The 19,264-nt window shown below is 40.8% G+C and overlaps 1 protein-coding gene across 2 annotated transcripts in view; it reads right to left on the bottom strand.

Annotated features, from left to right (window-relative positions):
* Positions 1 to 19,264, bottom strand: part of lekr1 (Leucine-, glutamate- and lysine-rich protein 1) — a 100,944-nt gene that overhangs the window by 51,886 nt on the left and 29,794 nt on the right. For both annotated transcript variants that reach the window (XM_071496736.1, XM_071496737.1), the window contains one exon: positions 2,871 to 3,400. In XM_071496736.1, the coding sequence (XP_071352837.1) occupies positions 2,871 to 3,400 (530 nt within the window). The remainder of the gene's footprint in view (positions 1 to 2,870; positions 3,401 to 19,264) is intronic.

Genomic DNA, 19,264 nt, shown 5'->3' with positions numbered 1-19,264 from the left:
GGGGAGGGTCGTCAATCATAAACATATCTGACAAAAGAGTCACACTCCTGCTGTGTAGCCAGCCATTCAGAACATCCTCATTAACTCCCACTCACATGCCATCTCTCTCTTTTTCTCTATCCCTCTTTTGCCTTTTAATCTGTTCACTACTTCACCTGTGTGAGGGAGGGTGTATGATTGCAGCAAAGTAATGGAAGATTGCTGGTGTAACTGTTTAAGAATTGACAAAGAGACAAAGAGAGGAGAGGGGAAGAAAGTGAAAAGCAAATTAGTTTGCAAACAGGAGCAGAATGTAGATGACTCAAATATGATGATATTTCATTCAGATAAAAAAAGGAAATATTGTACATTTGAAAGCAGATGAACACAAATAAGAAATAAGAAAAGAAAAGAAAGAGGAAAGGAAAGGCAGCAGAGAGAATCCACTGCTGTCAGTCTGTGCTGGCCTCTCACACAACACTGTGCCATGCATCATTATCTCTGCCTGAACTCTGACCTCCTGACCCACGCTTGGCCCCAAGGCTCAAGAGCACAACTGTGTGCAGTAAGTGTTTGTTTGCCTGCGTTTGCGTGTGTTTTTGACTCAATGAAGAGACACTGTATGAGAGATAATCAGCTTACATTAGACCACATAGGGGATTGGTTCTGCCAGTCTACCATTTACATAACAACATACGGACATCCTGAAAACCACCTAGCCATATAAACTTACCGGCTGTGGCCTGCACATACACACACACACGAACACTGCAAAAATGATCCACTTTGAACCAGTCCTTACTGGATGTTTAAGCCCAGCTTTGACATTCATTTACTGTATATTTCCTCACATATACACAGATACCAATATACAGTATAAGAGAAATTTTTAATTGTATGTGTTTTGTGTAATGATATGAAAATGTATTAGACAATGAGCAACAGTTTTATTCTGTTTGTCCACAACATCCTCTAAAATCTATTTGTGGTGAATTTGTGGGAATTTGTGGGTGACGCTGCAGGTGCGTGTGTGCGTGCAGGTTTGCATGCATGCTTTCATACCCTTGTGTGTCTGGGGCTTCAGACTGGTGTCATTGTTTTGTATTTCAACAGGAGCCTTTAGATGTTTGAGATTATTCATAGCTTTCTGATGAGTCATGGCAAGCAAGCATTTCCTACATATTACCCAGAAACTTTGCTCAGCCTTTGATGGCTGTTTGATTGCAGACACCTGCTATTTGATTACCAACACTATAAAGCTGATGTAAGTGACACAACAGGAATCTTCACCACCTGTATGCAAGTGTGTGTGTGTGTACACCATATGTCCCTTAATGTGGGTAGCTGCACACATGCACACACACAAACTAAAACTAAGTGAATAAACAAACTGTGGCTAAAACAAGACACTTTGTTTTTGTGTGACTTCATAAATATAATTACGTTTTGAAAATGAGTGAGATGCTGTTGCTTATGTGCTCTGACGTCAGTGAGCTTCCTGAGTTGAACGATATAACACTTATTTATAAGAAAAGCCCACTTTTGGTGTATACTTACATTTCCCAGAATAGCTACCAATATCCCCCAGAGAACATGCCTGAGCCTGTTGCATTCAGCTGAGATACAGTACAGTACATGTGTAGGTGGAGAGAGAAATAGCAAAAAAAATGATGGCACAGTAATGAAGAGAAAAGGCTCGAGCAGCCTCCATTACTTAGAATATAACATGTCTCATGGGTCTGTTGCATTCTGCTTTATTAAGATTGTTTTTAATGGAGAAGAGTGTCATTTTCTTTTCTTATGACTGTTCAGTGTTGGTGCATAATGTAACTATTTCGCATTGGTAAAGTATGTTCTTAAGGAATCATCATTTTGCTTTGATGTATCAGACATTAGGTTGATACTAAACATATCTGGCTGTCACCTTGTCGTTTCTCAATGGTTCGTCTGTGTGTCAGAACAAATACATCTCTTTATTTAAAGGTTTCACAGTGATGAGCAGGTGCTATGGCTTGGTTCACATGTGCCCGACAACACTGAAAGGTACAAACTTGACAGTCTTGAGGCAGGTTGCACAATATGTTAATCTGCAAAGAGCAATAGTCTCTAGTTTCTTAAAGAGCAAATTTACCACTGGACAGAGGGTGTATTAATAAAAATTAGTCCACCGATACAGTGGAAAGGTAAAATTATTTTTTAAATTAATGCCTTCTATGACTGAGCAGCTGCAGTTGCCTATTACCCTTCAGGAGAAAATCCTAAAACAACTATATTTATTCTTGCCATGTTATGAAACCAATAGGGATATCTTTTCTCCTGCACACATCCTGATACTAAAACAGAGTCTGCCCCCTCATGTATCATTTCTGGACACTGATCCAAAATAAATTACAGCAATGTGGTCTGATTTTATTTGGTTCTTCCTAAATATAAGCAAGAAAGACATTTTCAATTATCTGATGAAATGAGGAGGATGTTTTTCAAACATTGTGTTCACACACACATGCTAAGTCAACTCTACTTTGTGTGTATGAATATATTTGTTTTGGGGCCAGCTCCTTGGAAAATAAATGTAGTCACTTGGGATTTAATCAGTACAAGTTTCCTCCTTTGGATGTTTTGCAGAGCCTTATTTACAGTTTCTATTTTTCCTTTCCAAGATACTGGATGATGACGGGGTTGAAGATGAAACATAACTATACAGCAAGGTTGGTGTTGATGCACATACACACACCAGCTAGTGGGATACATGTCTGATGTGTCTGAGCGTGTGTTTGTGTGTTTTTGTCTTAACAGCATGACTCACAGGATAATTGCCCACATGAAGCCTGGCATTAGAGATCATTTCACACCAGGGACGGGAAGCACAGACAAACACATACAGACCTCACCTCTCTTCCAGCTGTTGGAGGTATTTTCTCAGCTCGTCTAAATTTTTATTGGCCTTTTGAAGTGCGTCACTCAGAACTTTCTCCCTCTCCACAGTCTTCCTCTCCAGCTCTTCTCTCTGCCTCCTCAGTCTCTCCACTTCTAAGACTCCAAGCTCTCTTCTAAGTTGTTTCTCTTTTTCTTCACTGATTTTCTGATACTCCTCTTCTGTCTCTCTCCTCTTCCTTTCATTTTCTGCTTCAAACTCCTCTCTCAGAACTCTCTCCATGTCTCTGCTCTTATCTTCCAGCTCTTCTCTTATGCTGCTCTCTTTCTCTTCTGCTCTTCTTTGCACCTCCAGGTGAAGTGCCCTCTCCCACTCCAGCCTGCCCTGCTCCAGTGTCTCTCGCTGGGCCTTCTCTCTCTGGGCAGTTTCTCTCAGTTCCTGGAGCTCAGTCTCCAACTGAGCCAGTCTGGTGTGGAGCTGATGGAACTCGTGGTAAATGAGGTAGCTTACACCACAGTAACGGCACACTGTCTCACTGCGCTCCATCTGAGGGGAAAATGTATACAATTGGAATAATGATAATAATAACAATCATGATATTAGTTTACAATTAGCCACAGAAGTGCATCTTCTGAAGTGTCTTTACATAGTCACATCTCTGTCTTTAAGGATGACTCATAAAGTCCCTGAAAACCAGGTTTCAGATTCCATCCTTAGGCATTAGGGTATGATTAAGAAATTTCTGTCTCCTAGTGTATGACAACTATTCAAGTCTGATGAGTCAAACCTTCACTAAAGGAGGTTTTTGACTATTCTGACGGCAATTTCAATGTAATGTAGCGATTTTTAATATTATTACTTAAACCTGCCAAAATGAGCTGTAGGCTTTACCTAAGAAGCCATCTATCAAATAAATAAAACACAAACCACAAATGGTGACAAATAACTAAATGAATGATTATTGTCATGTTTGGTACAATAACTGGATGCAAAAAGTGCAAATGAATTCATTATAAATACGTGGGTACACATCTTGTGAGCTAGGCTGACTGGATCAGAAAGGGCATTCTGATAAATTCATGTAAACCATCTCAGGCAAGAATTGTCTTTAATGGAGTATGACGGTTCAAGAATTAAGTATTTTAGCTTCTACTGCATATCATCTATATGCACAAATTACACTATATTTTTGCAAGTATAATGAGATTGAATGTCATATAAATCAATGTATAAGTAAATCTAATATATAAAATCCATATCATGCTTTTTATCAGAGAATGTTTATGGTATGGGGCCTTTAAAACCAAAGAAAGACCAATCAAAAACCAAAACTGTCTAAAAAACACTTAGACTGACAACTACAGGCCCCATTATCTATAAAATCTGTTTCAGTTGTCTGACAACATCTTTTTTATCTGTCAGCATTTGAAAGCAAAAGAACACAGATACTCTAATCCCTCCTTCAGATATTGTTTTTACCGCTGTCCGTTCTCCCAAAATTATCTTTTTTCCTCTGTGCATGTCAAAGTATTTTCTCCAAGCTGTTGTCACTTCTTGCAGGCTTATGAAGGATAAGATCCCATCCCCCAGGCTTTCATCTTCATGATGATATGTGGCAGAGAGGCAGATGATATTTGTATGACATGCTGACGGCTCCCGTGTCAAAAAGCTCCAAATAGACTGCTACATGATGTAAACAAGGTGAAATCAACTTGCAAACAAAGCCGACATGCTTGGGAAAGTAACAATTAACAGAACAGTTCATCTAGTCACAGAGGTCATATGATTGCCTTTGTCCATTTGGTCATCCGACCAAAATATCTCCTACACTAAGGGCTTGAACTTTGGTGCATAAATATTTGTTCCAAGAGTAAGAAACATACTGATTCCAATGATGCTATGACCTTCTCACCAGATCAGTTTCCGGTTTCTACTCAGTGATCTTTTATACATGTACACACACGCTGAAATATTAACTAGCTCATTTAGGTGACCCTATGGCTTTTCTCCTTTTCAACAGCGCTCATGGCACTATGGAAGCTGATGGTAGAGGGGGTTCATGTAGCATTTTTGATTGGACTCATCCTGTTTAACTAATCCTTTTGTGAGAAGAGAGGGCAATATAATATAGAGGAAAGAGAAACAACTAACATTACACCATGGTCAAACCAATGGAGTTTATTGTCTGAGAACAATTTAAATAGTCAGATGTTCATTTGCTTTCTATTCAAATGAAAAATGTACTTACATCCATGGGGTGTAAGAGACCAAATGAGCTCCCTGAACATAGCAAATGTAAATTAAAAAAAAGATGTAAAATATAAAATATAAGACTACTTTGTGATATTGAAATAGAGCAATATACATTAGGATAATAACATCAGCTAAAGGCTTTCAAATAATTTTTTTATATTTGTCTTTCTCTTGTCCTTGTGGTGATCTCCAAACAAACAGGTTGGAACAAATGCTAAAAGGCTAAACATGAAAACAAAGAGAAGGAAAAGCAGAAAGAGAGATCAAAAGAAAGGCTGCCACTGCTGGACAGCAATTTTCCTTAAAGACATTAAAATGGATTTATTGAATGATCACCATCCCTGTGGTCCCCGTTCTATCTCCATCTGCCTCTCTCTTTTCTTTTCCTCTTCAGAAAAGTCAGGATGAATGATGGGGTGGTAAAGGAGAACGACAGACAAAACACATAGCATCGCTTGAAAGTGCTTTTGACGAGACAATGATTGACAAGTGACACTTTTAAGAAGATAAAGCCTCTCTCTCTCTCTCTCTTGGTCTCTCCATCTGACACTTTGAGCTTTCTCTCCTTGTTCCCACCATTCACAGGGCCTTCTTCCTCCGTGTTAGCATCTTGTCTATCTGTGTCAGGTCAAGGTGCAGATTATGTCTGCCTCATGTCTCCAGGACAGCGGGAGTCTGTCTTGTAGAAACCATGACAGACTGAAAGACAGACAAACGCTTTATAGAAGAGTGCTGCACTCACAACAAATGCTACAGATAAAATAAGAGGAGGCGGTGCAATATAACAAGACTGAAAGTATACAGCCAAACTAGTCATTCTCTGATGCTGTACAGAGCTAAATGGTAAGGACAAATGTTCAACACAAGGGATCCAACACCTTATAAAAAGGACTGAATCGAGCTAATCTCTCATGCAGGTAAACGTGGAAAATGAACTCCAACACAGCTGGAAGTAGTACAGTTACAACAACATATCACAAGTCTAAAAACAATCAATAGAGAAGTACTGTACAACAAAATCATCATAAAGTGAAGATGAACCATCATGTACATCAGTATATTCCATGAATACCATGATGCTCTTTTAAAATTCTATATTTGACACACTTGAGCCTAATGTATTTATGCAATAGTGTTCTTTGACATACAAAACAATATGAGACAACTGAAAGCTTTTTGTAATAATTTCTGTATGTATGTCCTATCTTTGCAGGGCTCCCCACATATGCAGATGATTGTATAGCAAAGCAAATCTGTGGTCCTACTTTTCTCACCATGGGACATTGAATTTCAAGACCTTACACTGGGAGTGAGGAGGTGAAGTGTATTCATGTGGGTGGAGAAAAAGCTCCACAACACAACAATGTATGACATTGGCTGCCACAGAATGCACTCTGGAGAATATGGGTTATTATCTGTTTGCTATGTTAGTGTGTATGTGTATAACACAGAGAGAGAGAGAGAGCCTGATATTGTAAGTGCATGCAAATGTGTGCAATATTTGGGACTGGTGCTCAGGGGGTTTGGATGTTTATTGTGCAGATGTCCTTGTGGTTCCTGCAAGCATAGATACATTACTATCTAAGTGTGTGTGTGTGTGTGTGTGACTGTGTTTGTAAGTAGAGGTTGTATTTTGTCCAAAAATGCTTATGCATGTAAATTTCTGTGTGTGCTTGTGTTTGCGTGTGTGTGTGTGTGTGTGCGCGCGCCTGTTCTTTTTGTGACTGATGTCATCATGAAAACAGCAATACACAATGTTAAAGTGACCTGAGGGCTGAATCGTGCCTCAGCTTTGGTTTGACACACACAAGCTCACACGCACACATACACACATACACACATAAACACACAGAGGCAAGCTTTCTCACACTCATATAATCCAGAACAAACACAGTCAAAAACACACGGGGGTAGATGAAAGGCATAGACAGAAACACACACCCACTCAAAGACGCAAAGACTGACAAACAGACAAGCACATAAAAACCCACACTGATACAAGCACAAACATGCACGTGGGTTCAAACAAAAGACACAGATGTAGACACACACATATAAAGGCAAATTTACTCGCATAAGCATCTTCAGACAGACAGCAACTCACACAATCATTCACTCTTAACACACACACACACACACACACACACCCTGAGGGCAGAACGTCTGCGCCACCAGTCAGTTGTGTGCTCCCGTGACTGAGTTCGGCCCCGTGGGGAGACCCCTTGCCCTGGGCACTGACACGTTCACTTAGCACTCAAACCGCAAAACTAACCCCTCCACACGCTCCCTCTCTCTCTCTCTCTCTGTCACACACACACACACACACACACACACATAATATACATGCTAGCAGAAAATACCTAAGAGGCTGAGAGGAGAAGGAGAGAAGGGAGGGGGCAGTTTGAATGAAACAAGTGCTAGAAAAGAGAGAAAGAGTGAGGGAGAGGAGGAAAAAGGTCTTGTTGTCCTTTAAATGTTTCATGCCAGCAGCCAATTGATGCCTCTCGTCTACACACCAAATGTCTTTGTCCTCTAGTGCACATGCCACTTCTATGGCTCCCCTTGTGTGTGTCTCTTATCTCTCTTTCATTCTGTCTCTTGATTGACTCCATTAGCATGCTGGACTCTTGCCAAAAGCAGTTTAAAACATTAATTTCAAGACACATGCAGCTCTTACATTCGCACAACATTTCATCTAGTAATGATGATTCTATTATACATATATAGAGTTAAGAAAATATCTATTACAAAAGAGATTATTATATAGTCAATTTACTATATGTAACTATGCAAAACATGCGTAATGCCTCAGGGTACATCATTGATGTAGTATGTGTTCAATAAGCACAGAGCAGCAACACTGAATCAACCACCTCTTACTGTAACTGAACCTCCAGCACGTGTCTACACCTAACAGGTACCAATGCTTCTCTGTGTGTGAGTGTGTGTGTGCGTGTCTGTGTTTTGTGACTTGAACCCCCTCCAAAGTCCATGTTATCGCCACAATGCCTCTACGCTCCATCAATTAAACATGCGGCTATTACCTCTCGCCTGATGTGAAACATTTAGGCGGGGTGGAGTGGGCCCAGGTGGGGGCTGACTGGGTGGGGGCATTTTGTGGGTGGTTGGTGTCTTGCCAGGATGAGAAACATAATTAATTTATGTGATGCCTTTGACTGTCTGCGCTCATTGTCTCATGTACTGAGGGTGGAGGTGGACTCGTATGCAGACAAGACGCATAAAAAGATCTAATTTTCCCACCTTGACAACTCCTCTCCTTTTACAATCACTCCACCACTCTTTTCCTCCTTAACCTTGCCCTTGTCTTCCACTTCCTCCTTGCATCCCTTTTCCTGGATGTTTGTCCCCCTATCCTTCCTCTTCTTCCTAAACCACTGTCCTTTCCCTCCCTCTCCTCTTCATCTTCCTGCTCCTCTCTCTCATCCACCTCCGCCTCCTCAGCTACAGCTGCCGTGACCCATCTGGCTCATCAAAACACCAGAAGTGGGTCACTGTCACGAATGCGGAGCCTTCATATTACACACACATACACACATGCACGGTATACCCCCCATGTCCACACACACACACACACACACACACACCCAAACATGCATTCCGTGACCAAAAACTGACCCAACAGGCATGTAGCCACTGACACACACAAGCATACACTGTGCATGCACACTGGTATGCACCCATACACAGAAGATAGCCACACACATAAAACCGAAGCATATTGAATTAGTTTTCACATCCAAAATCACATCCCAACGACATGTTCTGTAGTGCAGAAAATATTTTTACAGAAGCTAGATTTTAGAGAGCTACATAAAAAGAACAGTTACTTTGTTTCTTGATAACAATTTCAGGCACTTGGAGGCACAAAAAAGGGCTTGTTTTTTGTTCACTTTTCTGCATTAAACAGCTCCTCTCCTTTTTTTTCCCTTTGTGTTAATGTTAAACCGTTTGGGAATCCTACCTTTCCAGTATTTCTTTGCGGATGTCTTAACAACCTAAAAATCTCTCTTTGGCTTTAGTACTGCACTTTGTTGGTACTTATGGGCCACAGAAGCCTGGCCAAAATCTGACAAAAAATCGTTTGTCCCTTAATCTTGTTTATCGGATAAGTAGAAGGTCAAGGCTTTTAATGAAGGAAAGACAGTGTGCAGGCTGCACACAGCAGGCAGAAACAGAGAGTTGTAGACAGCAGGCCACGACAGATCTTCACAAACAGACAGACTAAACAATTTAGTTTCTCTAATCCTCAGTGTTTGAAAAACCTGAGTGATCTGGTGTAATTCTGGAAAGAAGGGAGACTAGAAAAACTACAACCCACACTCACAAATACAGTCATATTGAAGCATAGCTGAGTGCACATTGAAATCTGTTTAGAGATGTTATGGAGGGGTACAAGGCACTTAGGCATTTTTTTTGGGTGCCTGGAGGATTAGAGGCATTAGGATTAGGTTTAATCAAGTGATATGATGATGGGCGGTGGATTTAGAGAGGAAAAAACAAAGGCAGGAGAGCAGCCTGACATCATACCTGGATCCTTCTGAACTCTTTCTCTTTCAACCAATGCTTTCTCCTTTCTATCAGTTTAGCTGTCACTTCATCCCATTTCCCTCTCTGTCTGTCTGTGAAATCACAGACGCGAGAGATCACGCAAGCATTTAAGAAGGGATTAGGTAGTTAAGGGACTTATTCGTGTTTTTTTCCCCTAATTTTCCTAAATTATTTTCTTTTTTGGACTGTGACAGTGCGTGAGAGCTTCTGGAGTGTGTGTGTCCTACAGACAACATAGTCCAGCTGTGCTCTTATCTTTGCGTGTCAAAACAAGAATGTTTTTGCTTTTGTCACTTTGTGTGTGTAAGTGCTTTTGTTTTTTTTTGTTGTTTTTTTTTCCTTTTTGCTTTTTTGTGCATACGTGAATATGCCTGGGCGCATGTGCGCATATAGTCATGTATGTGTGTGTGTGTGCTCATGATTGTGTGTGTGATCGAGACGGCGCTTCGTGACTGTGGCTTTGTTGATTTTTGAAACGATAAAGACCCCCTGTGGTGCTCAGTGTAGCGAGAGCCAACACTGAGATTCCACTCATCTGGACCCCATGGTGCACCACACATCACATGACAAGTGTGTGTGTGCCTATGAGCAAGTGCATGAATGTAGAAATGGGCATGTGTGTGAATATTTGTGTGTGTGTAAAACTTCCTTGACCATGGCACGGTGTGCGTGTCTGTGTGAATGAATATGCTTCTATGTCTGTTTATCTGGGTGTGTATATGTGTGTGTGTGTGTGTGTGTGTGTGTGTGTATCTGGGTATGTGTGGAGGAGGGAAAGGGAGGGGTAGTAGCGGTCACAAGGGATAGAGGGAAGTGCAAGAGGGGGGGCAGAGGCGTGCAAGTAGCAGAGAGGAGAGAGGGGAGGGGGGCAGACGGATCAGGGGCATACTGTACTGTGGTGGATGAATCAGAGTGTGTGAGATGGTCAGTATCTGGGTTGTGTGTGTCTGTATGGAAGAGTAGCGCTGAGGAATCCACAGTCAATCACTCACATTGACAGATGTGTGCATGCAGACGGCAGATGCTGAAATGATCAGCAACAGTCACAAGAAGTCCGGACAAAGTCAGCAGAGCAGACAACCATGTGCTGGATGGGCTGAGTGGGGTGGGGCAGAAGGGGGAGTTAAATAAAAATAGGGGCTCTAATAAAGTGAGGACTTTAGGAGGGGGGTATAATCCATGGCTGTATGTTTGTCTGGCCGTCCTCCTGTTTGCATATCTTCTCTTTCCTTGCTCTTCCTTCCCCGTCTGCCCACCTCTCTTGCTCCTCTGCGTGGAAGCAGGGAAAGGGCAGTGGCAGGGAAAGAATCACCTATGGCTGCCTCGACCGGCACTTGGCCATGCATCACAACACATCCAAACACAAGGCGAGGCACGGCACGATATAGCACGGCACAACACGGCACACACAATAAACAACTAGCCTGAAGAGCGGGCAGCAGGAAAAGGACTAGCTGGGCTATTGTGTTTGTGTGTAGGGGGTAGGTTTAGTTGTGTGGGAGTTGAATAATTAGTCTACGAGTTTAAGTGTATTTTAGCTAAGGCTCCAGAACTGATTAGCGACTGCGTCTATAACTAGATGGAGTTATTATGCTCCAAATCAGGGGCACTGTGAAGTCTCATCTACCTACAGAGCACAAGACAAAAAATAAAATGCTACACTATCAGTTGTGCGCCCACAGTTCACTACAGGTGACCTGGAGCCAGTTGCACCAGCTGTTGGCAATTTCAAACTTAGCCTAGTTAAGTGGAGATGTAAACTGTATGATATATGATGTAAACTGGAAAGATTTAAATTACATTTCACAAAAATAGCACCAACAACACCACAAAATACGAAAGGTTTTGTTTTTTTCCTAGCTATGAGGACGACATAAAACTTTACACATCGTAAGCACCCAACGATCTGAACAGTTTAAACTGGCTTTTGAATATCTCAAATTGGATGTGTAACAACTAAACTGAATTAAAATAAATGAGGACAAAACTGAAATTATAATCATTGGTGCTGATTCTAAAAGAGACAAAATTCAACACTCTGGCAAAGTAGACGTAACCTGAGGTAAATAGAAAAAAAACCTGGGTCTCAGACAACATTTTAAACCTCAGCAAATGTCCTGACTACATCAGTAAGACGGCATTTTTCCACTTGAGAAATATTTCTAAAGTCAGATGATACCTTACTCTACCTAATGCAAAGAAACAGAGCCACACATTGGTGTTTTCTCATCTGGATGATTGCAATGTTCTTTTTACTGGATTACCAAGAAATCAGTGAATAAACCTAAAAAAAATTCTTAAAAAACAATCAAAAGAAAACACATCACACCTATTTAAGCATTTTCACACTGGCTCTCTGTCTCTTTTAGAGTTGCTTTTAAAATTTAATTCGCAATGTATAAGGCTCTGAATAGCTTAGCACCTTAGCTGACAGTTTCTATCTATATACTCTCAGCCACTGCTTAAGGTCGTCAAACATTACAGCAATAACTATATCGACAGTTAGGACCAAGAAGTATAGAGTGGCTGCTTTGTCTTTCTATGGCCCATAACTGTGGAACATACTTCCCATAATTTATGTAAATTCTGAATTCTGAATGGGGTATTCTTCTTGTACTTTAAGCATGTTCTCTTTATTGAAATTTATCGAAAAAGTAATTTATGGTAGTATTTAGTTTAATTCACATACTATTTATGTCCAATATACACTATTTTCAATAAATGGTGAGACTACCCAAATCTTTTCCAACTTTACGCATTGGTTTTAACAGAAGTAAATGAATCCCACAAACAAGCAGGAGCTGGTCAGACAGCACCGATTCTCTAGTTTAAAAGGAAAAAAATCAAGTCTCTAGCTCAAACCATTAGGGAGTAATGACCCTGTGAAGACAACGTGATATTTGGGGGCGTATGCACTCTCATGGGCTTCAAAGGATTTATTTTAAATTAATTTAACTTCTGAATTAATTACTTATCCAGAAGCCACAAATAGCGCACCCTGCCAGCTTGTAGCCTGTTTCTGACTATGCTGTTTATTAGAATAAGTGAATCATGGGTCACCATGCCACAATATTGGTCATTTGTGCATCACGTATTTGCACAATTATGGAAAGAATTTTTTTTTCTATTGACGTATGCAAATGTATTCTCTGATGGTGCCTTTATATCCATGTGGGTGCAGTCCATCACTCTGATTACATCAGGGAAACCGGCTCTTGCTACAACTGCACAAATTGCACTGCAATATTAGCCTCGTCAATTCCATTGTATGGGAACTTTATATACCTGTTCCCCTCTAATTCTGCCAATTTCTATGTCCTCTAATGAGTCCAAAGCTGCCATTGTCATGTACTGCATTCTTTTGCACATGCTTTTAAGTCAACGTGGATGTGATATTGTTTACAATAAGGCCCATGTGTCTGTGATGTAGTTTGAGGAGTAGTTGTTTTCATGTGTCCGGCTGTGAGCGTGACAGATGGCGTAAACAACATTTATACACGAGGCCCCTGGTCTTTATTTATTCTAATTGCAAGAATTTTTTTAGTCTTAATTGTATTTATATAATTCCATATGTACTGTATGTGACACACTTTGATCCGTATTATGATTGATACATTGATATGTGTTAGTTACTTTATTGTAGCTTTATAGCTTGCGTTGCAGCTATAAAGCTACAATAAACTATTGCTTGCTCTTGATTGGGCAGTGCCACAGGTGAAGCCTATCAACTGATTTACACATAATTAAAGTCTTCACTATAGCTTTCTTAAGTTTTAAGGTTGCAACCCGATTAAGTAAATCACTAGTTTGTAACTGGCTATAGCACCTCCTGCTGCACTGCACGCCCCTCAGCTGGGAATGTGATATTACAGCAGCTGACTGATAATATATGTGGAGGGTACTTTGACTCTTAAGTTCCAGTGATTTGAACTGTCCTAAGCCCTGCAGCTGATGTTTTATAACATTTTAACCTAGACTGTTTACTTTACAGACTCCAATACACTACATACTACACTAACAAAGCAGGGGAAGCACTATATTATATTTTAATGACTCTATGTTTCTCAGGGTCCAGGTTTGAAGCACAGACTAAGTACAGACATAAGGGGTGAAGCCAGGACAGCAGGGCAGCCGGTGCAAAAAAGGAGTCAGAGTGAGAAGGGGGAGTATAGTCTGTTACATTAATCAGAGCTAGCAGACAACACATGTGCTTCTGTTAGCCCCACTAGACCACGCATCACAACACGCGGCTCGGCACGACATGGCACGGCACAGTAAGCCAAGAGAGGCCAGAGGAGGTAACACTGGCTGAACTGTGTGTGCGTGTCTGCCTGCCTGTCTATCTGTGTGTGTTCTATTTTCCTGTGGCTATACAGTTTGTGGATAAGACCATACCTTCTTGAGTCTGATACTACTTTTGTATTCTTCCTTTGCAGTTTCAACCAGGTGGAAACAAATGACATTCTGTGTAAGTAGCTGACAGTCAGTGGAGCAGAGCATAATGCAACCTCATTTAACCTTCTTGAGCAAGAAAAAACAAGTGCCATCGCCTGCAGTGTTTGTCTCTGTGCTGACTCTAAGTACATTATGCAAAGAAGCCTCAGACAGTTATGAATGAGTAAAGCAGAGAAGATCTAATTCAGTTTGACTATACAAATAACTAAAGATGTAAATTACCAAAGGTCACCTTTAGAGCAAACAGAAAGTCAAAGTTAATATAATGTTTACAAGAAAATCGAAACCTCATTTACTGTTAGGTAAGATGTGTCTGTAAGCGGTGTGTTTTACCTTTCTGTTGTCTCCACTTTCCCTCAATGTGCCTCAAATTCTACCACAGCTATTGAGATTTCCTACTAATTTTGACAGCAAAACACGACAGGACTAGCTGTATTCAGCTTTGAATATGTAAGTAGTGAAAGCAGTAACCATGATGGTAAAAAGTAGTAGTCAATGAAATGATAGTGAGTGAAGAGTGGTAGTAAATGCAACAAATCAAGATTTTCCGGTCTTGAAAAAAACATTTGACATGCTTGACATTTGACATGCCTTGCTGAAAACGAATTACATCTTTGTGAATATCACTCTTTTGATATAAGATCAAAGATATATCAACAAATAATGTTTTTAAGTGAAGGGTTTTGTATTGAGGGATAGACTGTCTGAATATTTGATGAATGTGTGCCTTTCAAAAACAATTTCCACAGTGGCTGGCATGGAAACTGCTTCATAAAAGCAACAGTGACCTTGCAATGACCTGTGGATTATCATGCAATATTGTCACTTTGTATTACCAGGCCCCAGACAACACCCGTGACAATATTGCACAATAATCCCCCCGCTGTCTCTCAGTCATTACTGCAGATCAGCATTCACCTGATGAAACCTCCCCCCTCCCTCTCTCTTTTAATCTCTCTCTCTTCCCCCAGATTTAAGAAAACAAACTGAAAAAGCACAGGAAAGGTGAGGGTAGAACAGGAAAAACAGCCAAAGAGGAGGAAGAAGGAGGAGTAGGATGAAGAGGGAGGAGGAGGATGGGAGCAAGGCTGAGATACACTGATTAGAGTGAACAGACTACACATGTGCTACCACTATCCAGCGACCTCCTGAGGTCTAATAGAGAAGAAGGGAGGAGCATGTCTGGCTCGAAACTATCCATTATTTAAGGAGGGGGAAACTGAAGGAATGAGAGAGAAAGAAATAGAGACACAAAAAGAAAGAAGAGAAAGGAGAGAGGTGCAGCATGGTGTAACTCTCTGGGACATGTAGCTTGTCTCTCTTCTCTTTTCCTCTAGAATACTTTGCCATGCTCACATTAAAAATGGATGGATGGATGGAGGGAGAGGGAGTGCAAGAGCAGTTGAGAGCCCTCGGTCAACAGAGAGATGCATGAAAAGACATGACAGAAGGTAGTCAGGACTTCGATTGACACGTTTACTCTACAGGAGATAAACAGAGGGAGACGTTGGCGATGCTTTAAGAACCAGGGACAGAGGTCATCATCCAAATGTCAGATTTTAGTAGAAGAAAAAGAAAGAGCAGACATGACTGGTGACCAGAGTGTTTCAATGTCGGAGCTTCAACAACTGAGCCTCCGGTGAGGTGTCCGAAAGAACACACTGTGCCAACTGTACTAACTGTACTAACTGAACAAACAAAGACATCTCAACTTTCCAAAAATTGTGGCCCTGCTTCCACAAGATTAAATATTTTCTGTTGAAAGGAGTTATTCAACTGAGCAGAGAATGGCTTTAGTTAAAGTTCAAATTTAATTGTATGGTACCTCTTCTTAATAATGTAGCTAAAGGCACTTCGCAGGACGTTAAAATGCAAATCAGAGAGGGAGAAGTAAGGCAAATGTATACACACACACACACACACACACACACACACACACACACACACACACACACACACATACACACAGGTTATAATCATAGGTATGGTCCAACACATTAGTAGATAACTTTAGAATATGTCTTTTTTCAGCCTGTACAATGAAACAAAGACAAGTGAACAAGCATACTCCAAAACAGACACAGACAGGAGGACATGTCTGCAACCAGACTGGACCTCATAGATGCAGCTTCAGTTTTTACACTATACTAGTGGGACCCCACTGATGTAATGCAATGCCTGGCCCCTAAAACTTAAACTCAGCCTTCACAATTTCAGACCCCTCCCCAACCCTTTTTTTCCCCACTGTATTTATTACATGATGTTTGGTTCAGATATGCTGCAAGTAAACCTGATATACATATATTAATAAATACCTAATAATAAATCAGAAAGGCTTAGTATACAATAAGGTCTGACTGATGTAACAACTTATGAACAACAGAGAAAGGAGAAAATCACTCTTATTCCATTTACTATCAAGTATGCCCAGCAGCGCCATTGCCTTTGTTGTTACATGAAAGTGTGATTAAATGTAATCGTTTTACCTACACTCACTATTGTGCCTGAACGCATCCTGTGAAGACAGAGGATTGAAGCTGCTGCTGGCCCTCTGCTAATGTGCTGCTTTTGCTAAACAGACTGTAGACATTGTGCAACCTTAACCCTAAATAAGACAAGAGCACACATACACCGGACACACACACACACACACATACACACAATGCTTGAAGTCCTACCTACAGTCCACACTTTTACAGACAGCAGCCAACAAGGGAGCCAAACCAGTCAGTACTACAGGCCTTACTGTGTCACATTTGAGTGTGCTCTGCCAGCTGTCCACCCAGAGTGACATGTACCTCGTATAGAAAGATAGATAGAGTGAGAGAGGTAGAGAAAGAAGGACGAAGAAGTACCATGCTGGCGTAGGGATGCCAGCCTCAGGCTGAAACACACTATAATGTGAATGCACTGGCTAACAAAACTTAGCACCTCCTCAATTATAAATGTAACTAGAGTCAAACAGGTATGAATGCATGCCATGGCGTGCAGTGTGTGTGTACGTGTGCGGATGGAGGAGGGCACAGCCTTTTTTATGTACCAATGTTTTGTCTATAATCTCCTGTTGTGTTCTTAATGGGTATGTTTGGTGTTATGAAAGAAAATAGATGTAGAGAACTGGGTGGGTTTGTGTGCTTGCATGTGTGTGTATGACAGAAAATGTCTTCATTATTGTTTTTTGGTCTTATTCTCTTCACTGATTCGCTCTCTCTGAAGAAAACTAAACAGAAAATCTTTCACTTATCTCTCTTGCACACACAGTGGGATGCCTCCTATTCTCTCTCTACCTCCCTTGCTCTGCACTCACTCTCTAATTATCTCTGAAGTGAACGTCTTGTCCTGTTATATTGTGTTTTGGAGCTCTGCACATACCACAACACTAGAGAAGTTAACAGGGAGTATTGTCCCTCTTGTCTGTCTCTTTTTCTACTTGCTTTTCTTGCTTCTTCTCTCTGTCTCTTTCTGCCTGCGCTTCCCTCTCTCTTGGAGGTGAACGTCTTGTCCTGTTACACTGTGTGTTTGAGCTGCTCTCAGACTGTGACACTTGAGAAGTAAATAGGTAGTATCAGCACCTCATGGAGAACAAGAGGTGCTCAGCAGCTGTGTAAAAAGGCTATGGTGTACTCTGCTCGGAGCTGCACTTACAACTAATCCTTTAGCCACATTTGGACTGGAACACTGTGCTAGGAAAGAGGGAACACATCTTCTAAGTTAAAATGTTACTTTGACAAGTTGTAGGAAAATCCTGCCAAGTAAGGAAGGAGTGAAAGAGCTTTGTTTAGAGTTTTGAGGTAGCAATGACAAAGGTTCATGCAATGCAACGTCATCTAGCAGCACTGTGTTGTCCAGTAAAATGAGTGCAAGCACAAAGTCCAGGTAGATTACTTTGTAACATGAACAGCAAATTCTAGTTTTCACATCATTATCATCAAAAGAGACAATATTATGATTTCCGACATGATAACTAAAATTATATTAATAAAAATATATAAATGACAGAGAATTAAAAGCCTGTTTCACAGGCTTGTCTCACTGCCCAGTAACTGCTGGGCAGTGTTTTGGTGTCTGATAAACATTCATTTAGTTGATGTTTTAATCAAACTGGACTACTTTGATCACATTTCATCTTCCCAGTGGTTCCTGTAGCAATACACTAACACAGCCCCTTGCGTTTTTTAAATGCTGTAGTATTTTTAGTCTGACAACCTGCTTAGAGCAGCAGGTTTGAGTTAATTTTCAGTCCCTGGACCATCAGTGAAAGGCAGGGAGTAAGGCTCCCGGGTCCCTGAATAATAAGTGCTAATGTGCCCTTGATAGAGACAAAGAAAGAGAGTGAGAAGAAGTATGACTGTATTCACATGACACTGGGTGAAACTCCAAAGCAGCATGCATTCTCAGCATATTTGAACTACATTTATGTACTGTATTTTAAGTTCCCTTGCAAAAAAAGCTACACTCTCAGAGACAATCCAGTTTCCAGCAAAAAAGTCTACCATTAAGATTAGAGTGGTTGGTATTAGAATAAAATTGTTCCCTATACCCTCCCGTTAACCTCACTAAAGTAATGAAGTCACTAAGAAGCTATAGGACAATGTTAAAAATGTACATACACTCTTATCTGATCATAAGAGCAGTGTAGATTGTTGGTGTAAAGATGCAGAATCATGCAAATTTTGAGACAGTTCAGTAGAGAAACAAATAAATCATTGTTTAATGTGATGTCCCAGCAGGCACAGGACAGAAGACAGGGACATGCTCTGGACAGGCTGCTAGGTTTGTCATGTCTTACACAGAATCATACCTAATAGGAAATTATTCAGTTTTCAATCCGCCTGCAACCTTTTGAAATCTGGGAAAAATCTCACATGAAAAGGAAAGCCATGTTGGTAGTTTGCATTCTCATACTCCATCTAAAATGTAATTAAAACTGCCGTCTTGCAATTGTACAAAACGTGTTTTCATGTGCATGTGAACCTGTAGCTATATGTATACACACAATAAGCATGCTGTTGGCATAAAAGTTCAGTGCAAGTATGTGTGTTTCTGTGCCTGAGTGTGTGGGTGGGAGAAATGGTGTGTGTGCGTGTGTCTGTGTGTGTGTGTGTGTGTGTGTGTGTGTGTGTGTGTATGTCT

The sequence above is a fragment of the Trachinotus anak genome, unplaced genomic scaffold, assembly GCF_046630095.1.
Source record: "Trachinotus anak isolate AG129_WGS33_773 ecotype Australia unplaced genomic scaffold, CSIRO_AGI_Tana_v1 ptg000014l, whole genome shotgun sequence".
Lineage (NCBI taxonomy): Eukaryota > Metazoa > Chordata > Actinopteri > Carangiformes > Carangidae > Trachinotus > Trachinotus anak.
This window is presented reverse-complemented; position numbering and strand designations above follow the sequence as displayed.